This window comes from Lonchura striata, chromosome 2 (assembly GCF_050655825.1).
Source record: "Lonchura striata isolate lonStrDom1 chromosome 2, ASM5065582v1, whole genome shotgun sequence".
Taxonomy (NCBI): domain Eukaryota; kingdom Metazoa; phylum Chordata; class Aves; order Passeriformes; family Estrildidae; genus Lonchura; species Lonchura striata.
Genome location: NC_140704.1, coordinates 91,000,476 through 91,027,700, shown reverse-complemented (window position 1 = coordinate 91,027,700; position 27,225 = coordinate 91,000,476). Strand labels below are relative to the sequence as shown.

Here is a 27,225-nt window from a genome sequence, read left to right as displayed (position 1 = left end):
GCATGTCATGCACTCTTCCCTTCACAACACATTACCTTCCTGTACTTGATGAAACACTGAAAGCTGTTGGCTGTGAGAGACTTGCTGAACTCCCCTCCAAACCACTGCCAGGCCACATTACTGAATTGTGTTTGAAGAGCTGGAAGAACAACTCGAGAGAGGAAATGCCTTCAATTATTTGATTTCAGAGAGGGCAGAACTGCAGGCAGACTTTGTAAAGCAAGAGCAAGAAGGTCTCTGTTCATACAGTCCTGCAAAAAGGCATTTGATTCGTGAGTGAGAGTTATTTCCCAGCTCACACAAATTCTACTGGGCAATGTTATGTGTATCACTGGCAGTACTAGTGTTGTACCACAGTGAAAATGTTAAAAAAGTGTGACTTAGAATAACCAGCTCAACTAAATTTACAGTTCTAGAGGTAGAACATCAGACCCTTTAATGCACTGCTTTCTCACCAGAAACTGTCACACAAAATACAGGGAGTAATAAACCTCAAAATTAGTATCAAGCATTTACTCAGCATCATCAATGAGAGGAGATCTTGGCTGACTCCTAAGTATAGGGAGCAGCTGACATTAAAGCCGTTTCCCACCATGAGACTGGGAAGGCAAGCACGGAACAGTAATTTTCAAAGATGTTTTTACAACAATGTTTTATTAAATAGGAAAGAGCATACATATAGGTGTTATTCTGAGGACATAAATTACACAAGGATTACAGGTTCTGTCAGAAAAGCACAATAATGAAACATCTTTACATTTCAAACTTTTCTTGTTAGCTTTTAACAAAGTCTATTTCTGTTGCAAACAAGTAATGAGTGCTATTGAACTTTTGCAAATTCCCACAAAAACATCATGCTTGGTAGGATACTTCAACTATTGTAGATATGAAGTCAGAATTAGATTCCTAAATAACACGATGGAAGAGATTTACTACTTAATCAAGATAAATGACACACTGAAATAGGAGCCGAGACAAAATTGGTCATTCATTAGAAAAAAATTCCACTTCAGACACTATGTTTGAGTCTGCTTTCTTTACTTGCAGGAATAATCACTGTGATTAAATGTAATGAGCAGAACTGGCCTAAATATTTGTAAATGTAACCATCAAATTTTAGATGTGCTGGTTTTCACTGATTTTCCCACTGAAAAAAACCCACACCCACAGATCTATTTCCTTATGTTTCAAAAGGCTCTTCTACAGAGAGCCAACCAAGCCTATCTATGATTTCCACATCCTCCATGGTCATCTGCACTGCTGGTTACTGCATCCTACATATGTTAGTATGTGTCCTACATATGTTAGAGTCATCATTGAAATACCAGATTGAGTTGCCACTGACTTGAGAGAGCAGAACTAGTCTGTGCAAGTTCTAACACAATGGTTTTTCTTAAGCTTCTGGTAAACAGGAATGTAATTTCATCATAATGAAAGCTCTCAATTTGACACTCAGAAGACTACTTGGATAAAATACACAATAAGCATGTGGTTTGGACTGTGTTGCTAGGGATTAACAGAGGTGCTTTAATATACTAATACAAATATTAACAGAGTGAATTAGACAAGCTAATATTATTGCAGGCTGTAGTCTAATTTCCAAAAGAATTCATGAAACATAATTTCTAAGAATGACAATTTTTGTAACTAAGGACTTCACATTTATTTTTAAAACTACAAAAGTGGGGTAGTATTCCTGGCATCTTTCAAAAAATTCTGCAAAAAACACAGTTTGAGCTTGCAAACACTAGAATATACATACAAGCAGTCCCAGTGACCTCCAAGGTAAGCATTCTCATATGGCAAAGTGCTGCAGGAATCTCTTTGCTTTTTTTTTCAGAAAATGCTTAATAAAAGTGCAATATAGTGAAGCAAATACTCTAATTATTACGTCTTTATTAATAGATGAAAAATATTCAGATATTTTATAATTGTGCCTTTTGTAGGGCAGGCATTCTGTATTGCTTAGAGCTAGACCACATTAGAAGAGGTAGGCAGGGTATGCCCACACATTTTCTTTCCCAGGATGGCAACACCTCAAAGCAGTTCTGTGGTACATCCCAACTACAGGTAAAACTGCCCAGTCTCACAGTTATTTGTTTTGATGGAAGCTGACATGTGGTTTGCTTTACCTTTCCACCCAGGCATGTTCTCCCTTCTGTCTCCTCGGCACCCCACCCTTCCCCACCCAGCCTCTTTTCTTCCTGAGATGTCAGAAGTACGTACATTAAGCTTTGGAACCTGAGAATTTGGAGGTATTTTTTGACACTACAGGGCTGCATCTGTACTGTACCATGCTATCTCCTGCTATACTATTACAGTTATAGTATAAATCTCCTAACTACTTGATACCCGACATCTTTCCCATGTAAATAAAAAAAACCCCAGCGTACCTACCATTCATACATGATACTTGCTCTAAGAGTGACTGTTGCCTTTCACAAGTCCTCTTTTCCAAACAAATATTGAGGGATTATTTCCAAAACCCCAGCAATGAAAAACTCCTTGAAGTAAACAATTTCACGGTAAAATGAAGAAAAATATACGCCAAAAATAACACTCTCTCAAAATTAAAACGTATATACATCAAGAAAAAGTTGAGTTTTTTTCCTCACTCTTTATCAGTTCTACATTACCTGTACATAAGCAATGTTACCACTAGGAGTTATGAATAGGAAAAACAAATCCAGTGAAGTAAGTGTCATACTTTTTTAAAAACTGTTGAGAGATCAAGAAAACTCAGCAGTCAACTTTATTATTATAACTAATTTCAATTCAGGCAGCAAAAGATTGCTTAAGCTTAATTCCCTATGATTCTGAGTATCCAACATAGATTTTACAGCACAGTCTAATAAGCCTTGTCACTGCACTTATGATCACCTCTGGGAACAAATTAAGATTTCTATGCATGGAATTCAACCATGAACTCACTATTTATGCCTCTTGTTTCATGATTTGTTTTAGAATTCCTAATAGATTAAGCTGGTTTAATATTTATGGGTAATCTCAGTTCAGTCAGAGAGGGAAATAGAGGTTTTCAAACCAGGCTGGGCCGGGGAAAGAGCTGGAAAGGAATGTAAGTAATTCTCTATCTCTCTTGTTCACATTGTTTATAGGCATGTTCTGCCACTGTGCATCATTCACTGAGCACCAATGGTGTAAGATGTTTTTACTTTAAGACCAATGAAATTAGGCTACATGATGCTCTCTATAAAAAGAGAAATGTATTTAAAATAAATCAGTTCAGTTCACTTCATCTAACCTTCTAAATTAGTCTCTTTGTTCCCATCCTACCTCCACAGCAACAAATATTTACCACAAATTTGGTGCTATTCTTTAGTAAAACTGAGCTTTAACTGCAACTGCAATGCACATACATGTGAGAATTTATGTGATGAGTTTAACATACAAGAACAGAACTATTTCAAACATTAAAATTGTATCAGAACATTTTCTTATCAAGAATCTACACTGAAAAGATGTCAGTAAGTGTTATTTAATTTTGCATATTACACTTAAACTAAATAAACTAAATCCTCTGGATTCAATATAGTCAGGTTTTTTTTCCTATGGAATGGAAAATTGCCACTCAAAACTTTAAAATTTTTGGACCTGTAGTGAGCTCTGATAACTATTTTGCGCACTCCTATTTATCAGTCAGAATTTTTTAGGAAATTGTTATTCTACATTGCATGCTATAGACTATTATGTCAACAGCTTGTATTTCTATATTTTCAGGCTTTTTCCCTATGTAACTGAGTCTAATTCTTGGCAGCTTCCATGAGAAAAGGTAACTGGACTGAATTACTTATGCCCAAGTGTATCTATTTTAAAGAGAGTGGTTATTCTCCATTCACATCCTGTAAGTATTCTAGTGATTAGCCCTGCAGAAGCCAGTAACAAGTGACAGATAACTACCTTAAACAATTTCACTCCAAGACTATTTTGAATTGTTGTGGGTTTTGAAAAGAAAGAACAGCTTTTTGTAAAAAAATTTGCTTTCATGTGAGGTGTATTGAACTTGTTAACTGTGAAGTTAACTGGTACAAGACAATGCCTGACAAGTGCAAAACCATAAACAAAATGCAGTCATAAAACGATCCTCCAACTCAAAACACTTGCAGCCCAGGTTTTTTAGGTCATTAAATGCCAAAGGTACAGGTAGGCATTTTTTAAATCACTCAATGATTACATGGCTCATTGCAATGGATTGAAAAGATGTAACTTTCTGGCAATGCGCTAAATGCTTATCTGTATCTTATGTGAACTTAAAAGCTGATGCACAGTATGGAAACAAGGATTCTTCACAAATTCAGCAGTTCCCAGAAAAATACCACGTTTATGCCATGCAACAGAGTTTTTTAACTGGGCAATAGTTTTCTGCTGTTTGAGTTATACACAGGCCTGAAAAGTCTCCTCCTGTTGTGTGAGAAAAAGACAATCAAGATTTAGAAATATTTGCTGGAGCAGGTGAAGGTGGGGAGGTGGTAGCCCATGCTGGACTCCAGGGTTTCTCAGTGGAAGAGGATGCACAGTGCAGCTGTATCACCATTTTGTTGCATGTACGGCTGGTACATTGTCAAATTTTAATAATGGGCACTTAGAAACTGAGACAGTTTAGAGAATGACCTTTCAATTTAATTAAAACTGTAAAATGGCTTCACATTTCTGGGATTAACCTTTTTAGATGGAAGCAGATGTTCCAGAAAGGGATTAAATTGCAAATGAATGGTCCCTTGATTGAGAAACTAAGCAGCTGTAAAAAGCTACTATTTCAAAACATAATTAAACTGGTCAATTTTATAGTTTCTACATGCTGACTTCTAAATGATACAAAAATATTGTAGTATTTCGAGTAGTTTGAAGATCTGCTCAGTGTAAAATGATTAATATTTTCCAATAAAAAAATGTTTGTTAGCATTTACTTCCAAAAAACCCACATTGTTTTGGGAGTGGGTAATCTAAATGTAATGGACAGTAAGATCACTTTTAACTTTGCATTAAATTGCATCTTCCTTCTTGCAAACATAAGCTTGTGATTTCCACGTTTCACTCTCCCACTAGCAACGGAAATGTCTCAAGTTAGAATTATGTTTTGATTATATACTGATCTACATTAAACACAGGGTACATAAGAAAAATTTTAGCATGTTTTTTTTACAGGGCACCCAACTAAAATCTTTACAAAAGATAATTATTCATTCTTCCATGTAACAGACAGAGATGCCACTTTTATAAATGTACCCTTATGTTCACTCACCAATAAAATAGTAAACAAATCAACTTTTTAAACCATTTTTTATAAATTATTAAAGTATTTTTACTGACACTCTGCAACAATATACAAAAATAATACTACAAGAGTACCGATTGGTCTGGCCTACCCCTCATTTCACAGAAAAGCAGAGGTTGTGGGGGGGATGTTTGGTAATCAATCATCGCTGTAGATGTCTCCTGCAAACGGTAGGTGTACGTGGCTGCCCGTGACGTTGGGAAGTCGAGAGAGATCAGGCAGGTTCTGGATGCGTGACCTGAGTTCTTTCCGCACTTGGGACACTCTGGCTAACTTGCGTTTGTACTCCTGTAATGCAGAAGAATTCAATATGAGGTTTTATTGCTATTACCATCCCTACTACTTACTGCACCTGACAGTTTCCAAACTAAGGATTCCTTCTGCAAGTTAGGTAAACAGCCTTTAACAAGTGAGAACCCAGAGATTTAGGTATTTAGGAGGCAGAGGTATCAGCTCCAGCATTTTCCCATCAATGGACTTCAGAAGCATAACCACAGAATTATTTTGCCTTGAATTCTAAGAATATAAATGCTAAATAAGAAAGACAATCACAGCTAACTCAACCACAGGCTTTTCTCCATGTAACTAGGAGAATGGGATTATTCTTAAAACTTAATTAAGTAGTTGTTACACATATTCTATTATCAATAACAGAGGCAGGAAGGATAAACTTACTGATGTTAAAGAAGTTACTTTCATCTCATACTGCTGAAATAATAAAAAACAACCAAATACCCCCTAACTAGGCCTAACAGATTCCACTGAGCTGATCAAAGGCAAGTATTTTGTATTAACTTTTACAATAAAAACATATTTCCTCAGTACATTTATGGATTTAACCCTGGGTTTTCAGAAACCTTTTGAATTGGGAATTTAGAATTTCATATTATGTTGGAATACAGGTCAAACCACTCACAATTGAAATAATGATTATGAGGCCTTTTTCACTTGAAACAACATTATATAAATAAAATTTAAGATTGTAAATCAGTGCACTAGAATATAGTCAGTGGTCACCTCTTAAGAACACAAGATATAATGGAGAAGAATACCAGCTTTTATAAAATTAAAACAGTTATTCCAGAATATAAAAAGATTAACGTATAATTCACAGGAATATTTGGATTTAAAATACTTGGAAACTGTGGAAAGCAAAAGAAACTAAGCACTAGCAGACAAAGCATACTTCATGAAAAAATAACACAATTCACAACACATCAAATGCAGATGTTTTCTAGTGTGGCTGCAGGTTTTGCTGCAGCCCGAGAATGGCTGGAAGTAACAACACATAGGTAATCTACAACTTGGATAATCAGCCCAGGGATAGCCAAGATCTCATGACACTTCTAAATAAGAGTGGAGGAAAATTCTACATGATCCTGCAACAGTAACAAATACAAACACCTGATAGTTCCAGAAGTATGAAAACACTGTGCAAATGTCTATAACAGGTAACAATCCTGCTGGTTCTTTACAAGCTCTAAACATAATTTTAAATATGTTACTATATTGTTAATAACATGGAGTAGTAAGGAAGAACAATGAAAAGACCTTATCATAATAAAATCCAATACAATAGAAAAATGTAATAAAGAATGTTAGATGATTGGGACATGATCAAGATTATTGGACAAGGTCCAACACAAATTTTAAAAGCTTGCAACTACATGACCTTCTTACCAAGGGCGGTAAGAAAACCATGAGATACCTTAAATTCTTAATGAGAATAGTAATGGGTAGCTAAAAAAAAATTATCAAATCTTTACACAGAAGAAAGAAAAAGTGTCCCTGAATCAGGATCATCATTCCTTGGCATCATTTATATTTCAAAATCAAATATTACATGCGGATTCTTACAAGATACTAAACACAGTGACTATACTACAGATGCCCAGTCAGTGGAACTGTAAACACTTGGTAACAGTACACAGGGTAAAGCAGCATTTATTTTAGGATACAGGTTGCCAAAGAAGTCTTACAACTCTGTGTCCCTTGGTCCTGTGAAAAACATCACTTGCTCACACTTGTCCATAACGTTCTCTTCTGTGTAAGCAACTTCAAGACACGGCTGTGGAAATTAAGGCCTGTATCCTGACATTGTACCCCTACACTAATGCCCAAAGGCCACAAATACTTCACTGTTTCATTTTACAGCAGCATTCAGAGACCTCACTGAGCAGACTGTGCAAGAAGTGTAGTCTTTTGCCAGCATGCAAAAGGCCAATCACAGGCATTCTAACTATGCATTTTAGTCCAGGGTGCCAACTCCTGACTATTATTTTAGGGAATAGATTTTAATGCCAGAGGGCAAGACCAGCTTCAGATTTCATTGTTTAATAAAACAACCATTTTGGTGCTATATAGAATACTAGTTAACTAGAATCCCTATTTTCAGAAGCAGGATGTCTGGAGATTGCTCATTTGGAAACAAAGATTTTGAGGAGGCTAGGTGATCTTGCCTCCACTGTGAAAGATATACTGCTGTACAGAAGAGGATGAGCAGAACCGTAAGCAGAATCAAAACACTCAAGAGACCTAAAAATCATAAAATATATTAACTACAAAATCCCTCATGCAGTTAATTCTTGTAAAGAGCTGAATCCTGCCCAAGTTCATTCTCTATCAATGAAGAATGTAAAGCAACAAATTGGTATTCCTTCACAAGCTTGAAGCCTGAAGCTAGGCAAATAGACACAGTCACTTAGCAACAGACTCAGCAGCTATATTCTTGCTAAACTTTACTCCAAAACCTGAAGTGTGCCTTATATTAGATTGTCATTTCCTTGACTACCTTAAAGTTCCCTTTAGCTGATAATAAATCATTTCCATAACAACATTGCATTTCTGACATCCAGCATTTTCCATATAAATCTGTCTGGGACTCGTTGCCTAGTGACTATCAGCTTGATCAATACTATTAACAGTAGGCTCCTTTTCCTCACTAAGGAAAATGTTCTCATAAATTGTGTCTCCCACATAACACAGTCATCTTCCTCTCACCAACATGTCTTGCATAATGCACTCTAGGGAGACAAAATTTTTTCCTTAAGCCTTCTCAGAAATATGAAACTCTGAGAAAATTTGCTCCAAGTTTTTACCACAAAACTAGAGTAAAAAAAAAAAAAAAAAAAAAAAAAAAAAAAAAAAAAGTAAGGTTTAACAGCTGATTATATTATTGAGCAGCATAAATTATAGAATGCCATTTTAATCCAATTTTGGTAATCCAAAGTATATGTGAGATCTGAAACTGCAGGTGAGATGTTCACAGTTATCCTCCCCCACAAAGAGAAAAATTATTCACCTATCCAGAGCACCTAATTGCCCATGACACTCCTGAAACGATTCTAGAAATCACTGGAGATGTCCAGTTTTTATGACTGGTGAGAAAGTCCAAAAGAGGACTGATTTTCAAGTACAGTTTAGAGGTATTTTAAAGGCAGCTGCTGTTCAGAGTTTGATTCTATTTAAAACCAATTACCTCTTCTGAAAGGTTTGCTTGTGTATTTTTATGGCTGTTATTGTAGTCCTGGCATGACCTAAGTAGTCCTGGACTGCTGGAATACAAGTATTCATTATCAACAACACTCACTGTATGTGCAGCCTTTACTGTTTTATAATAGCACGCACATGTACTTACAACCTTTTTCCTCATTGTGTATGTTAAGAGTGTGACAATGAGAGCAGAGAAGTAGGAACTGGGATATCTAGGTGTTATTTCTAGTATTGTCATTCCATTAGAAATGCTAGATGCTATACAACCAAATAACAATTTAATCCTATTTTTGACACTTTTAACTGTGGAAATGTGCATGGAGAATTTCAATTTGATTGTCATTATGCTGATTTTAAGATAAACTTCAAATAACCCCTGTATAAATATGGCAAGATTTGAGATATTTACTCAAGGATAGGCAGAAGTATGATGCTTTATTTTGCTACACTGAGCTTAATCTGCATTACTTCCTGCCTATGGAGAACCTTACTTTTGGGATATATGGGCAACCTAATGTTTGGAATTAAAGTCTCTTCAATTTCTCCAGTGGTTTAAGCAAACCCTACTTTCAGGCAATATTTGTTTCTACTTCCAGTCATAAAAGTAGGTTTATGAGGTAATTGAATTTATTTGGCTCATTAGAGTCCCACCAATTACTACAGTTTCCATTACTGGACAATGTATATGGATATTTTGTGAACGTAATGCTAGTAACATATGGATTCAGAATCTAGATTAATAGTGATTCTCTATCAAAAAGTACCAGACAAAAAAAGCCAAATAATCTTTGATTAGACATTATAGACATCATAAATAATAAAAATGTGGGCAGATCAAACAAGCTGTGCACTGCAGAGAATATATTCCCTTCCAAATAAAATAGATCTTTATAAAGATGTTCTGCACTAGGAAGGTGGTACAGATAAAAAACTTAATGGATATGCTTTCCCTTTATAACATTGATAGAACTTTGAACCTTCATCTGATCACTGAGGCTACAGAACACACCAAAATACAGTGGGGTAGAGTATGTATAGCAATGCAAGAATAAATGGTTTGCAGGAAAGATTTAATCTGCACCCTCATTAGCTACAGAAAGGTAAGGTGGAAATAAATATTTCAATACAGAGAAACAAAACACAGATGTTTAAAAGGCTTTTAAGGTGTTGAGGGCATGTGTGTACCATCAGCATCCATGGCCTGTATGTACACAGTATTTAAAACTGAGATCTCTGACTTTCTAGGTCCATTCCAACCTTCAGTTCCAGGTACAGATGTCAGAGCTGCATCACAGAGCAAAGGCTTCTCCTGTACTGTGTCCAACAGTGCAGAAACTACTCAAACTCTTTGAAGGTTCAGATGAAAGCATATGTCATATCATAGCCTGATATCTAGATTCTGAAGTTCAGAATCACAGTATTTATAGACTCTACCTAGCTAGACTCTACCTCCCTAGACTCCACCTCATCCAGTTTGGGTATTTTTCTGCAAGGGAAGACTGACAATTAGACTTAGAGGACTTAGGTAAGCCTCACTTGGAAAACAGATGAGCATGGTTAAATTTCATGCTGCCTTTAAAAATTTGGCTTGGCTTTCATTTGTCAGCAGTACAATTAAAAGCTCAACCTATTTACCAGTGTTCAGGATAAATGAAGCCCTGAAATAACTTTTAAGAGACTGAACCAATATCCATAAACTTTACACACAAGGTAGAAGAACTAAGGACAGTTACGACAATCTTAGGAAAGGACAGACTTGGCTAACCTTCCATTGCGCATTACCTACTTCCTAGAAAAGATATTTCTGGAAGCTTCAACTTTTTAAATATGTTAATATCTAACTGTTTTGCATTTGGTCTTGCCAGGTTTTGAACTAAGTAAATAGCACTGAAGCAATGAGCAACTATATGGTGACTGCTTTCTTTATTTTGTTTTGTTCTATGCACTGTGCCATGCATTACTTACTGTACACACTACTCTGTGCACAGATTTACTAATATTCTCAGGTTTTCTAATGGCAAGCTTCATCATTACAAAACACAATTTATTCTTCAGAAACCTTCTTTGAGCTGACAGATGAAAATTAAATGCATCCTCTAATTCTAGGTATCTAATTTTTCTTAGTACTTAAAATTTCCAAGATATTAACACTTCAAATAAATTTTCTAAGTTAAAGTATTAGAGACTCCTCAGTTTGTCTGCAAGTGAAGCAATAGGAAGCAATCAACTCAGAAGTTTGAAACCCACAAACTGAATTAGTGACCATCTGGGGAAAAGCTTGATTATGTGTCTTTGCCTACCATCAACTGCTATGATGTGATACAGACTGGAATACACTGCAGACCTTCAAACCACAAATTCCTGTCTGGAATAGTAGCAGATAAAAAACAAAGCATTTTATAAGGACACTTCCCATCTGAAGTGTGACTATCACAAATGCAAAGTCTTCTCAGTGGCCATAAATTATTCTTCTATTTCTTGAAAATGCAATTTTTGTCCAGCTCCTTCCAGCTTAAAACAGTATCTCATTCACAGCAGCCTTGACTCTTAGTCCCCATCTCCATTCCTAGAACATTGCTCCTAGAATCAACCTGTTTTGATTCTGTCTGTTCAATGCCTCTCAGACTCCTATCAGAGCTCTATTCAGACAGAATACAAACACTCACAACTAGTTTTTGCCTACCGCTACCCATTTCTAGCTTTTCTGATTCTGATCTACATTTCTCCCTCTCCAATCCTGGTCTCCATTTATCATTCTCTCTATAGCTCTGGTTCCAGTTACACTTGTTTCTCCCCAGTCCTATACTTAGCCTGTCCCTATTCTCCACCTATAGAATATCTTCAGATGTAACAGCTCATCAGATCTATTACCTCATCAGTTTTTGCTTCCTTTGTCTTAGTCCAAATGAATTCCAGTTGATTTCAGTCCTACATGGCATTACACCCTTCTGGCTGGTCACTCCCTTCTCAGGCAGCTAATCCTATTCCATTCTTTACTGTAATGTCTAGTCCCAGATCCCTTTTTAATCTTCACAGACTCTGATAACAAGTTCCATATGAATTTATCCAAGTTTTGCATTCAAACCCATTGGCTCCCATCTCCCCATTATTTAGATTCGTGGGAGCCCTGGACAACCCACCCATGGAAGAAGTTCTCACATCACAGAGAGCAAGTAGCCAAGCAGCGCATGACCGGCCTTGAGAACAACTGTACATGGTTGCAATTGCAGAAATCTTTGTTAGCTGAGCTAGAAAACTCTCTGGCAGAGATCCTCACAGAAGTTAGTAATGTTTTAAATAATCTCTGATGAGCATAATAAAAGTAAGATTTTTTTTCCAAGGGGTTGTAATTTCATTAAATTCAGGTTCATTTTCATTAGTATATTAAAATGCATGTCCCCTCAGAAAAAACTATTTCCCCATTTCATATTTTGAGGAAAAACATAAATTACTTAAAGCTAATTTTTATTATTATTTTATTATAAACCTGTCTTTAGCCTTTCTGTTGAAGATTGTGTTGCCAAAGAGTTGCTCAATGTTTGTAAAAGTAGAAGAAAACAAAACAGGACTTGGAAGCCTTCAGGGAAAAAAACTATTTCCCCATTTCATATTTTGAGGAAAAACATAAATTACTTAAAGCTAATTTTTATTATTATTTTATTATAAACCTGTCTTTAGCCTTTCTGTTGAAGATTGTGTTGCCAAAGAGTTGCTCAATGTTTGTAAAAGTAGAAGAAAACAAAACAGGACTTGGAAGCCTTCAGGGAGGTGGTGGAGTCACCATCCCTGGAGGTGTTCAAGAAGCACTTGGATCTGGTAGTGGGTGATGTGGTTTAGGGGTTACAGTGGTAGTGCTGCATGGACAGTTGGGCTGGATTGGCTTGAAGGTCTCTTCCAATCTTGATGAGTAAACTTAATCAGCAGGGATATTACTATGCTGGCTTAGTTTATATTCATCTTCCCTCAGTCATAAAAGGTCCAGGGTGACGACTATTAATTTATGAAATAAATTACTATATAAAGACATTTATTTAATTAGTTAATGTCTATGGGACTATGATTTCATTTAAAGCATTCCAGGATGGCAGATATGAGCAGCAGCTGAAATGAAGGATGCCTGCCTGAGGTTACACATGGTCTACTTGTGTTTTTTTATATGATACAGCATTTATTTAGCCATTATAATAAATGCAAAGCTACACACTTCCAGGAGATGTTTAAATTATACTTCATTCTTAAGTTTCAAACACTGGCTGACAGAATGAAGCTTTGGAGAATTTTTGATGATAAGTAATCAAGTACTTCAGAACAATTCTAAGCAATTTTGCTCAAATACTCAAGTTGTTACTCTGCACATGCACACAAGGGATAAAACAGAACAGTTCTGAAAATAAGAAAATAAAATATTTGAAAGGCTGGAGGTTTATAGATAGCTTCTTGAAGTTTAACCTATTCATGGAAAATCTACATGAAATCCGAATTACAGGGTATCGTGTTTAATTTTAAATTAAAGTGAATGAAGAATTTTGATGGTCTATTAGAAAAGCATGTCTTTAGCAATGCATGAACAGCTGAGCAAAGTCTTCAGGCTCAAATATTTACTGCACCTAACAGATGAACTGTAAAATTTGAATGTGTAAGATGCACATTCCTTAGCTGATGCATCTCTTGCCTGTAGGTCATTACAACAGTCTTGGTTCCAACTTCAGATTTCACATGTGCAACTCTCTCAACCTAAGTACTGTAAGTGTTGAACTGCAAAAACGTGGACTATGTAGTTCATTATTTAGCAGACACAAATGGACATCTTAAAGTATGAAACTGCTGTAAAGCTAAGACTACATGTTCTTATTTTGAAGATGAAAGTGAATCTGAGAATGAAAGTTAACACAGCAGGTCACTAGGTAGGGATTTATCTATAGCTAGCCAGGTCACAACTGTCTCAGATCTTTGTCAAAGACAGACCTACATAATGTAGAAGCATAAAACCTAATTTTATTGTATCAAGGTTAAGCACTAGTAGCAGTCTAATCCAAGCAGCATAGAACTTAAAGTAGGGTAACATATGTAGCTGTTGCAGCTGCAGTATAGAACCACTCAGTGTTAACCTCTGGTCAAGAAAGAAAATGAGAAAGCATAATAGTGACCTGAGACAGAGTATAAGCTTCATTTAGGGTGAAATAAATAAAGATAGTGAAGATAGAGGACCCCAAATTTCTGCTACAGGTGAGCACACACGGGTGACCTTGTTCATTTAAATAATCTATCAGTGTAGGGTCTATCTGTGCAAAAGTGGTCTTGGACATTTTTAAGAAATCCTTCCAACTACCTTTTTTTTTGTTTTTTAAATAATTCATGTCCATATTTTCCAAGTTCATAAATCATTCCTATCCTATCCAAATAAAGAGCTGTGAAAGACAGCCACCTTAAATTTCAAAACAGTCTTACTTGAACACCATGTGGTTTTTAAAGATTTTTAGTGGACAGTTCTCGAAGAAGTCAAGAAATGCTATGGGCCATCCAACATGTGTTTGCTTCCAACATTTAATGAATTTTATCAGCTAGACAGTTTCATATTACACTCATTGTCAACTCATTCTCACAGCTTCATTAAGTAGGTTGTACCATCCATTTTAGATACATGGACTCTCAAGAGGAGCATTAAGTTACTGCTCAAAGATAAGCATTCCCAGGCCTGATTTGCTTAATGGCAGTTGAACATGCTCAGTGTCAATTGCTAACTAAAAATATAGTTTATATGACTAATTAGAGCAATTCTGTAAGACAAATCATTGATATGCTGCATGGTGATTTCTGTTTTTCTCTCATTTTGCGTGATAGTTATTTCAGATGCTGTGTTTAGCAATGGGGATGGGAGCATAAGAAAGGTAAAGCTGAAAAGGAGAACTACACAGCAGCAATAGATATTCTGATTTACCTGCCCCTCAAACACCCTGTGGGAGTATCTCCAGTGAAAACTCTATTATGCATGAAGCAAGCACCTCTTCCACGACCAACAAGAATAATAATCTAAATTTTCCAAAAATGCACAGATACAAGTTCTATAATTTAAAAAAATACAGAAAAAGTGCTTTTAAAGAAAGTGCTTACGCTCAAGCTTTAGTATTAAAATATTATGACTAGAAAAAACTGCCTTAGAAAAGTGATACCAATAGAGAGCACAGAACAATTCCAAGAAAAAATCACAATTAAAAAGTCCCTTATCAATCAACCAATTTCAGGCAGCAAATCTGGCACAACCACATTTTTTTACATTTTTTACACAATTCCAAATTGCTCAAATAGCTAGTTTTATGATAAAAAAAGATGTAAAAAGAAGTTGTCAGGGAAGAAATTATCAGAAATCAGAGGAAAAGAAAAGGTCTAGAGAGAGAGCACAACACAGAACAAGTAAACAACATTAAAAAGAACAAGACATTTACAGTGTTGTTTGCAACTCTTCTTTCCCATTATGAACTATATTGCTCCCAAAAGCCTACAGATTGCAATAACCCTACTAATGCACATCTTTCTGTGATCTACTCATAAAACATGCATCAGAGGTTAGCAATCACAGAATTACAGAATTTGGTGAGTTGGGAGGAACCCACAGGGATCACTGAGTCCAACTCCTGCCCAGGACCATGCCTACAAGTCACACCATTGTGCCTGAGAGCATTGTCCAAACACTTCTTGAACTTGTCAGGCCAAGTATTATGGCATCATTTCAATCTAAAATGTCTTAGCTTTTTAAAGCACTTTTCTTTCATTCAAGCCACCTATAGTTCATTAAAATGATCTTTAAAAACATTATCCAGGTTTATATAGAACTCTAGGAGTATCTGTGGGGGGTTTCCATTTTGTATGTGTGTATTCCTATCCAGTTGTGGATGAAATTACCTTGGAAGATCAGGTCATGAGGCAAAGATAGTAAGTTAAATGTTGTTACAGTAATTCAATACTAAGATATTTGCAAACAAAATCATGAGTAATTCAGTAGACTTGTTACTTGGTAGAAAAACAGAAATTATGTAAGAAACTCCTTCAGTCCTCATGTTTACACAGTGTCAAAAGAAACAGAATTATACAAAGCAGTAAATCACTTAAATTACCTTTTTTGCCATGTACTTCTTGCATGTCAGAATGCAAGTCACTTAGATGTATTTTCACCAAATTCATTATGCTAGGTTTCTTGCATGACAGACACTTCAACCTTCTCTCTTGTTAACGCTAAATCTGCCCTCACCAACTTGATACTGCTTTAAATTTGTACCAAGGGCTCTTGAGAAAATCTCAGGCTCTACTTCCAGTTGTTTAGCCTAAAATAAGAACCTGTACAACCTCTCTTTTTAAAAGTTGGTTTTCCTGACAATGTTTTAGAAAAGCAGGGTTTTAGTAGATTTGCTGTCCAAATTGCAAAGTAATGACATCTGTCTCATTTCACTGGTGAGCTGTTTCAAATTCCCTCAGACCTGAGGGAACGAGAGCTGAAGTAGTAATGGAAACAGCACTCTTGCTGCAGAAAAGGGCTTACCATGGTGACAAACTGGACTGAATACAAATCCTGTATACATGGCTAGTCTAGCAATTTAAGAACTTTTTTATTAATTGTCTATCCCTACTTGCTTTTGAAACCTTTAAGGCTGGTCTCTCCAAAGACTCATGTTTCCAGATCTCTTGTAAATGTGAAGTCTGAAAGAAAAATAAAGTACATCCAGCATCTGATGACAAAGGAAACAAAACCAGCAGGTCTGAACCTGCAGCTCACATTCAGGCAAGAGCTGGACTGACTGGCTGGCACAGCAGAATTTGCCTGTCAGGACCTGTTTAAGATTTCTGGTGTGCTGGATATGATCTGTGGCAGGCTAGAGTGTATGTTTATGAAAAAACTACACAAATACCACCTGGGTATACGTTTCCAGCCTGCCATGAGATAAACGGATCGAGTATTAAGCCTGGGTGTGCCACTTTTCTGTTACTCTGCAGTGCAATGTCATGGGAAAAGTTAACCTTTCTCCATGTAGGGTGGGAAACATGACAAAACTATTTCACCATGACTAACAATAAAATGTAAAGATTTGCACACATGATACCTTCTTAAAGAGTTACTATACAAGTCACCATGCATTTCAGATTTTAATTTTTTTTTTAAAGGGCTTGCCTTGTGAAGTAAAAGATAGTTTCTCTACTGACACCCCTCAAATCCAGGCTAGCCAGGCACCATAGGCTGAAGGGCTCAACAGCCCAAATGAGTCCCTCAGTGACCCCCAGCCATCTCTAGCTGGTCTTTGATGATTCAATAGCATAGCAAGAGGAGCCCCTGCTAAAAGGGCAAGTAGCTGCTGATGGAGCAGAAACTAGATGTCTGTCCCACACTTCTACAGCTAAAAAAAAAACAAAAACCAAAATAATCTTTTTGATGCTGTTCAGGGAAAGTGATTTGCTCATAGCTACCTTATCAAGAAGAGCCAAGACCACAGGATGAAATAAAAACAGCAAAAAAATTCTCCCCACAACAATACATGTGTAGGTGTAAAGCTGCAACTGTGTAGGGCATATTTCATTATCTTTCCAAATTAACTGAAAATTTGGAGGAGAAAGTTCATTGTGCAACATGGCAAAAGCTGTCTGACATTACATAAAAGCATGCTAGGTACTGTAGCATTAGAAGAAAAAGCACTGTTAATCACACATGCACCATGAAAAACTGAGCAACATGCTTTAACAAGAATGTCTGTATGCAGCAGCGTAAGAGAAAGCTTGTCTGCCATTTAACATTTTGAAGGACACGATAAACATGTCTCCTGAGGAAACGATTCAGTGAGACTGTGGACCTCGCAGCATTCTCAGAATTGCACAGTATTCCTCCCACCCACTGCAGCACTAAGAACCTGCCTGCTGACCCTCACAACAGTTTGTCTGTGCATGCAGGTTTTCCACCAGTAGCTTTGCTTTCACTGGAGCTCTAATGAAATTCAGTATTTTCCAGCAACCTCCTCCTACTGAAATACGGGCACTGGCTCACATGAAGAAAATAAATATGCTCTAAGTCTTAAATCATGCAATACATTTATGACTTCTTAAATTAAAAAAATATATACTTAAATGGTAAGCCTTTATCAATTACGTTGAAAGATAGAAAACTGGAGTTTGTACTCACCATTTTGTAACTGAAGATTGTAAAACCTACATTATGAACATCAGTCTTTATTACTCTTGGTATTTTTAAGAGTAGCTTCTGTAAACTCTCTTGCTACTTTAGTTATATATATAACTGGATGTTAGCTATTCAGACTCCAGAAGATGACGAATACTTTCAGGTAAATCCTAACCTGAAGTTCAAGGACCAAGATTATTCTACAGCCCACATATGGATTTACTCTTAGAAGCCTAAGAATTATTGCTTACTATTTAACAGAAATGCAAGGTTGAAGCCTACAGCTCCCATTAAGCATGCACAATTTTTCTGATCATGCTGCATAAGAGCATTATTGAGCATGGCTTCAAGGATTTGGGGCTAGGACATTTGCTTACTTGTATATGCACACATAGAGCACAGAGGACACTAACGGAAAAAGTGAGATGCTCCTAGTCAGGAGTGACAGGAATCATCTCTATCTTAAACTGTTAGAGTTGAAAAAAAATTATGCAAATTATAATATTGTGCTTTACATATGGATCAACACCACCTTTTCAACTGGCTTAAAAGCAGTTGAATGATCCAATATAAATAACATTGATTAGCCAAATAATAAAGCAGCATCCTTCATGGACTCACAGACTAAGCACAAAGGACAACAACTCTACTGGTGTGTGGGCCAGGAAAAAAAAGAATAACTTGGTGTTCCAGAAAAGCAGTCTTCTCTTTGCATAAAGCAGAAGACACTAATCAGCCAGAAGGTAAAAAAGTTTCAAGGTGCCATTTTCTAGAAATGCTAAGAACATGGGTACAAAAAGCTGCAGATGGCTGCCCATTACATTTTTAATGACATTAGGATGACTTCTCCTTATAGGCACTACAGTAAGGAAGTGCATTAACAATCCATATAAATTAAGGTGAGAAGCTAGCCAGAAAACCAAAAGAGCAGTGTTTAAACACTACTGTCTGGAGGATAGCCTAGTAATTTTAGATTTCTTGCTACTGTGTTCTAAGACAGCACTATTGTACAAGAAGAAATCCAGAAAACCAGGAATTACTGGTTCTTAAAAAGAATGTGTTGTCTGAAAAAGTTCAGGCAGGTTCTCAAAACCAAACCTGTGTGTAGTGACTGTACTTTCTGCCTTGGGTTTGCACCTGCTTTGTTTCACAATCTTTCAGCTTGAAGATTAAACATCTGTCAGATAACACTCCTTGAGCAAGAATGTTTGATTTCTTCCATGCATAACATTATAAATAGGGACTTTCCATTCCTACATTTTCAGATAAGCTAAGTGCAGTAGTTGTGTTATCACCAAGAAAGCAAACAACAGGTATACACACACACACACAGAATTTAATTCTCTCTACAGAAGTTGCATCTAATATTATCCTATGCCAAATGAACATGTTTTTCTACTGGAAATTATACTCTATTCACTACATCACCTGTGACAGCAATCACAAGAAATGTCTGGCTTTCAAGATGGCAAGCTGAACTGTTTTGTTTAAACAGTCAGTGTAAAAAATACTAATTACAGTGGTATAGCTCCTAGATTTAAATAATGTAAAAGTAACAACTGTTTTATGTCCTACTATTTTAAAAAACAACAGCAGCAAAAAAAATTGCCACAACAAAAATTTGTCACAACAGAAGTCATGTCAGTGGAAGACAGAAACTGAGGGGAAGAGGAAACCATGATGTACTGGCACTCATCCAGCATCTCTCACACTGATTATGGAATCATAGATGAGTAAGACTAAACAGATATGTCTGGAAGCTAGGTGCTGAGCTATCAGTTTAACAAAATCCCTGATTTCCTCTGGCTGACAAATACTTCAAAATAAAGTTGATGATGGCACAGTTCGTCAAATTTATCAATCAAATATGCTGGCCTTATGAGCTACAGCTACCACCTTTTGCCAGTGGTTGACTACAGCAGAAGGATGTCAATTATTTCCACCAGAAAACAGCTAACTTAGTATGGGAAATTTTATGTTTCTAGAACACATCAAGAATTTAAACTTGGTTTTGCCTTTATAATCTGAAATCTTGGGCAATGAAGAGCTCCAGCTTTCACTGTTGGGTCTGGATGTGGATGTGTAGGACAGCAAAGACAAGGTGGAGGGATGCAGAGAAAAAGGAGATTCTATATGAATGTGATGTTCTCGGTGGTCTCTGGTTTGGTGCCCATGGTTTGAAGAGAATGCAGAATGATAGTGCACAAAAGAAGAAATAAAGTGATGGGTCATTTCAACTAGCAAATAGGGATGTGATGCAGAAAATTACTGATTTCAGATCTACTGCCTTTGCAGAATCATTCCTCCTACTCTGGTAGCTACTAGCAACCTATAAATAAATTACATCAAAACTTTGTGTGTTTGAAACATTGCCAAATGTAACAGTCGGGGGAGTAACACTGTCTGCTGTCTCCTGCCTTCTATCTTCTTTGGGGTCAAAGGGTTCACATTTACTGAGAACATGACAGTTCTGAGGCTTGTCTTTTAAGAAGTTATAAGGAGCTCAGTGTTGCACATAAAATCTGAGAACTGTTTAAAGGCATAAATGTGATAAAAACAATGACATCCCTCTACCTCCTTTGCTGTCCAATTTTGGGTGTAAAATGCACCTTTTTGTTACCAACCTAACATTTGAGGAAATGGAGCCCAATAAGCATGTACTTCAGCTGTAGGACCACAGACAGATGTAAATCTTGATACTCCAGGCCTCTTCACATTTTATTGCTACTTTTGACATGTTGTTCAAGTTCTATTTTCAGAACTGACCGTAAAATAATTGTCTTTTGAAGGGCAGAACTCAAAGCTCAATGCTATCTCCAACTTTCAATTTGTTCTTCAAATCTGACTGTCTTTCAATGTATTAAGCAGCCACTACACATTTTCTACCCTAAATTCTGCTTGCAGCCAAGCTTAAAACTGTTGCATATGCTGACTACAAAACCAATTTTCCACACCTTTACAGGGCAATAAAAAGTCTGGTTTGGATGCATGGGGATGAAGAAAAAAACAGCAAAATACAATGGAAAATGCCTAACTTTTGGGAAGATCAAAAGTTAAAATTTTACAGTGATTTCTATTTCTAGTTGTTAACATCAGCCTACACTTAAATCAGAGATTCAAAAATTAGTTTTAAATACTTCAGGATTTGTGCTAGATCACAAAATACTGGTAAATATCCCCTTTGGTGCACAGCTTCAGTAACATCTATAATTACTTTAGAAAGCATGTAGCATTTCTTCTACTTCTCAGCTTCTTCTCTCACCTCCATTTAAAAATTATATGTATGCTATGGAATACAAACTCAACTATAGAGAGAGAGTGTGCATCCCTTCTGCACTGAGAAAATAAGCCTGATTCAAGGAGAGAAGGCCTGGGCCAGATAATGCTCTTAACAGTACCTTATCTCATCAGAGTCCTTATTTCCTCCACTAACCAAAGTGTAAGAAATTTATCTCTGCCTAAATCTTTGCAATGTATTCATCTCCTACCTATGGACCTTAAAAATACCATCCTCACTACACTGACTTAAAGTGCATCCTTTCCAGTTTGGTAGTGTAGAAGTGCAGAAAAAGAAGTAACGAAAATTCCTTTTTGACACTAACAAAATGTTCCAAATACTTTCATTTAAGTATGTAACATCTCACTTTAAATACTAAACATATTTTTCAATTTTAAGAAATTGCAACATGTTTGTTTTTTTTTTTTATTTGTGATGAAGGGGTGTACTCTATTAGATAATAGGGTTATCATGCTAGTGTGCATAAGGGTGGGGGGTTTTATAATCAACTTGAATTCATAATATATTTCTAGATTACCAACCCAGTCAGAATATAAGAACTTGCTGTGATGCCAGTTTCACAGATGAAGGAAAATAAATAAAGATGCTTTTGTGAAAAAAATAAATGTAATACTGAATCGGGCAAGAAAATAAAACAGCTAGTTGTATTGGGAGAGAACACCTAAAATACTGGCTCCTTCAATTACTTACTTTCAGAGAAACATCATTTCAATGTTATCATTTCAGACACCTATTTTACAGCCACAGTTGTGCCAGATGTTCTAACTCCATCCCAGTTAGTCCAATTCTTCATCCCACAGTAGCTCCCAGCCAGTGTGCACCCTCCACCTCTCCCCTTTCCACCCCAATATTCCTCAACATCTTCTACATCATCTAACTATTGTGGCAAAGAGCAGTGGAAGTTAGGTTGGTTCCATGCTCCATTGGCTGACTAGGACAGACTGAGGGAAGAAGAGCTACTGAAACATTCCTCTAGGCCTCTCTTCTCTTTATGAATTCACATAAGTAATTTCATCAAACTTTTAAGAGCTAAATACTTAGGATAGTTTCCCTGCCAAAGGAAAGAATTTATATGACTGGCAGCGTAACTTCAACAGTCAAGTCTCACAGGAAATTGGACAATACCTGTAAGCCTTATGCAACAACTCACTCTCTCCTCTTCTGCCAATCACTGCCAGCAGCAACTGAGGAATATTACAAAAATGTTTTGCTTCTCTAATGAAGTTACCTTTATACACTCTTTATGTCAGAGATACATATTCATACTATATAAATAAAATGAAATTCCAAGACAACATGGAGCTCATTTACAGGACTTATACATCATCCTGAGTTGTTTCTCTGCATTCTGCTTCTCCATATTTCAATCAATTTTAGTCCTCAGCCTTTCAAACTTTGGCAGTGGAAAAACTTTATCACCTACATATTAGACTAATACAATACTCTTTATTTTTGGCAGAACTGAAAAATATCACAACTGCTTCAGTCAAATGAAAAAGTCAATGTACTCTGGCTATTCCTTTAGTTTAGAATAAAGCTTTAAGGCAAGTGTAAGAACACTTTACACGAATCAGGTAGCAGTGAGTACTCCGTGACAACTTCCATTTCTTCCTAATATTCTCAACAAGAACTGTGGAATACATTGTTTCCTCACTGCTGCTACAACAGCATCAACTACTCTTGCATCACACCACCCAGAGTAATACTGATACAGCTCCAAAGGAGAGTCAAAGACAGCTGGTGTTTCAACACTGTCCTCAGCCTCAGCTCACACTTTCCAAGTTGCTCTCCCTATTCTGTAGACACATGTACCATACCCTCAATGAGAGAAATCCAGTTATGAAGAAAATAATCCACTTCTTGACACATTTTGAAATAAGGTGCCATGGGAAAAACTAAACCACAGTTGCTACTACCTAAAAGGAAACATTACCCAAAGTTCTGTATTTCACCAATGTGCTTTAACAGAAAGATACAGATGGTTTAAGAACTGGATTTTTCAGCACAGTCCAGCTAAGGATTATGTTACCTAATGGTTTTCATCTTTTCTCTTGACCTACTACACCATGAAGTGGCCTACTATTATCTAAGCTTTTTAGGACTGAGGACAACTGGTTTAAATTTAGAAGACTGGATATTTTGAAGTAAATTCCCCAGGTTTACCATATGAAGAAATTAGTGTAACTGTGATGGTTTGGTGGTTTTGATTTGTAAAATTCAGATTCATTATGAGTCCTACTGAAGACTGTTTCTGCTCTCTACATTTAGCTTTAGCTGAAGAGATGGATGTTGTCTGCAACATCACAATAAACCCTGTGACTAGTTTAGTAGCACTATTACAGAAGATCATAAAGAATTTAAACCAGGAAAACTCAATAGCTTTGGTTCCTGATTAAAGCAGCTCAACTACTAACTCCTTCATAAGCTCAATTTTGACAATAAAATTATTAAAACTAAAAAATATTCTGTTATTAAATATTTGTAAATATTCTTCAATGTTCTTATTATTTCCAGTGATATTTCATCCATAACTGATAGGCTTAGTAGTAGACAAATTTCAATTAAAGCTCTCGGCTGTAAGAAAAAAAAAAAAAACAAAGAAAAAAAGAAAAAACCAAACCAAACCAAACAAAAAAAAAAAAAAAAAAAAAAAAAACCACAACAACAAAAAAAACCCAACCAACCAACCAAAAAGCCCACATGGAAAAGCACAATGTTCTTATACACTACAAACTGTCGACTCAAAACTAGGAATATTTCACTCTTAATACTTTTTTAAATGCAAACAGGTTTTCGTCATGAAGATGGCAGCTATACTTCCTAATCACTTTGTGCAAGTTAACATTGACTACTTTCCCCTATGCCGACTTTAAATACAATATTATTATTTCATTAATAGGCTCTGACAGTATTGGCTGCCTCAAACCACTACATAAGATGATGAATTATTTTCCTATGTAAATGTGAAAACAGTGAGGTATCAGTGCTCTGTCAAAGATCTACAGCAATTGGATGCATATTTTCTTTAAATTCTATCTCCCAGCTACTTGCTGTTCACCTGAAGACTTTCCTTGCTGTGCATATTCAAATTCTCCAAAAGGTATCAGCTCTGTTCACGACAGCATGAGTGTCACTATGTTCTACATCAGATTTTACAGAATTTTTTTCTTCTACATAATAACACTGGAGTGGTTTTGAGTGAAAACATCAGAAGTTTGCTGCAGAATAAAATCTGTTGTGTGTTGTTTCAGCAAGGATGAGAGAAAAAGCAAGCTGATGTTCTATTTCTTTTCTTTTTTCTGTCAGAGATTTCTACAAGCAGCTCTCATCAGCCCTTCCAATCAACCAGGCAAAACATTATCAAAAAAGCAGCAAAAGCATGTAGTTACTGTTTTAGGTCATAGTAAAGTGTAACTTGAGCATGGTGCTTCCTTTTAACTTCATAAGAACCTCATTTGACAAAAAAGCCCCTTATTTATCGTAAAGTTTCTAGATCTTAGTGATAGCAGAAAAACTAAATAAAAAATTTAAAACTGTTAAAGTTGTTAAACAACTTTTGAGTATCAGCCCAACAACACAGACTTTAATGTGGACACTATTTACAGAGAACTCCAAGGAGCACAGCTGTTGAGTCGCCTGCAATTATCTTCAAATCCACACCAGCTTATTTTCCTATTAAATGAAACTACCAGTATATATTAGCTAAAGCAAGATATTTTGCTTGAGCTTTTTCATACAAATAAACTCAAATTGTGCAGCAGAGCTTTCCAACACCCTCCCTTCCTTCTACTTTTTCATCTTTAACCTTACGGGGTTTTTGAAACTAGATTACAAATGTTTCCTTAGTAACTCCCATGTAGAAAGACTGATGTCTAGTCTGCCTAGAATGACTGACTACCTAATATTCAGTGTGGTCTTATGTTCTTATTTAGAGTTCATAACCGCTTCAACAAATAATTACAAAAGCTTCTAATTGTGGGATATAAGCAGGGTTTACAGTTCTGCTGACTTTGTATTCAAAATACAAATTTAAAAAAATCTTTAAATTTATTAAGTCCTGAAACAAACATCATATTTTTAATAAAAATATTTAAACAATAAGAATATTACTGTTGGAAATTAAGGCTTGCGCTAAAGGTAGTCTGAACTTGAAAAACCTCACTGCTACTACTGACATAAATAAACACTACAGTATCAGTATTTCCTACATCAGCTTCTTATATCCAGCTTTTATCTTTATTCCTGATCAAAGCAAAGTATCTACTGCAGAATATACTACAGAAAAATAATTTGCTAATCTACAGCTATTCTTCAAGAAACTTAAAGTTATTCCCTTTACAATTTCCCATCATCTCAGATATTTGCACAAGGTTTTACATACCTGCAAAACTTGTTCTTCTGAGGATGACACAAATAGATCCATTCATTTTGGTTAACCGAATGAAGTTTTTGGCTGGCAATAGCCAGGAACATTCTGGCTAGGAGTCTCACAAACAGCAAGTCCTAGCTAGGCAAGTCCAGTATCTTCTCTCAGTATTTTTATAATGAGGGATTCAAAACCCACCTCAAGGGTATTAAAGTACCTGGCATGTTGCAGTATCTCATACATATATACCTTTCTTTCCCCTTTCAATAAAAACTAATGGGTAAGTTGCACAATGAAAGCTAAAAAATCTCACAATAAGGGTAAAATGGATAAAAAATGTAACAGCTGTAACATTTTTATTACCTTGTTTCAAAACCAGAATATTTTGAATGAAAAACAATGCTTTAAAATGTGGTGAACTGAAGCAAAAGGTTATCTTTATTTCAAAAGGATGAGCAAAGTACAACCTACAACTTATTCCATCTGGATTCCAGGATTTATATTCAAATATCTGATAAGTCAATTTAAAAGGAGAAAGCTTTCAAGTGTTTCTGCTGCTCTGCATGACAACATTGAACTGTGAAGTCTAATCTTCTTTCAGGTAAAAACTGAGTAACTCTATTCTATGGTATATGAGGCTGTAGTCGGTAAGTCACTTTATGAAAGAGGTCTATTTATTACTCAAGTACAGAGAGGTTACAAGTTTGTTGTGAAAACGGGTCAAATAAGCATTATTCTCACAGAATGGGTATAACACAAGGGAACAAAATGCACTGACCATTTGACTTTGTTGTGTTTGACCTAAGGGCTGCTGTTCTCCACTAGTCTTGTAAATTACTTCTACAAAACTCTACAAGTTTATCTATTCTGTCACAGAAAAAGTGCTTATGAAAAGTAAGAAACCATATCTGAAAAGATAGGTGAGCAACCTGTAAAAATTTCCACTGCAGATGAGAGATGCAACCTATGTCTTATTTTAAACATTCCCTCACCTTAACTTCCAACTAAATAAACCTTAAGGAGAAATTACTATTTCAGTGATCACTTAATTCTCCCCAGTCACTTTGGGTAGATAATCCGAACTACTGATCTTACTGAAACTAATTTTGGTTTTTACAAAACACAACCCCAGCGCTGGTATTCTGTAAAAGATATGCTCTGTGCAACTCTAATAAAGGATTTACACTACACAAAGCCTCTCAAATAGCCATTCAGATGGCCAACTTACAAGCAAGGCATTTCAACCAATCTATACAAATATCTAAGCACAGTGTCCTGCTCCTGAATCACAATTCATTTCATACACAGCAGGATAGGGAAAGCTAGAACATAAAGAATATGCCCATCAGAGACCTTTACATTTCCTTCCTGATGGCAAAGAGCTACATACATTTCTCTGAAAAACAATGCAACTTACTTGGAACTGGGCCACCAGAGAAAGAAAGAAATTTCAGCAAAGGCTCTCCCCTCTTCATTATAAAAATAAGAGATCCACAGTCATGCTCTCCTCAGCCCAAGAATATCAGCCTCAACTCAAAAGACTTCCTTCAGTAGATGTTATATATTCCCTGAATTGGAAGCTCTGCCAAGTCAGCTTCAAATTTTGAACCTGCAGTCTT

At 36.2% G+C, this 27,225-nt stretch overlaps 1 protein-coding gene across 1 annotated transcript in view; it reads right to left on the bottom strand.

Annotated features, from left to right (window-relative positions):
* Positions 1-635: 635 nt before the first annotated feature.
* Positions 636-27,225, bottom strand: part of RPRD1A (regulation of nuclear pre-mRNA domain containing 1A) — a 43,726-nt gene continuing 17,136 nt past the window's right edge. The window contains exon 7 of the mRNA XM_021528778.3: positions 636-5,581. Coding sequence (XP_021384453.1) covers positions 5,432-5,581 — 150 coding nt within the window. The 3' untranslated portion in view covers positions 636-5,431. The remainder of the gene's footprint in view (positions 5,582-27,225) is intronic.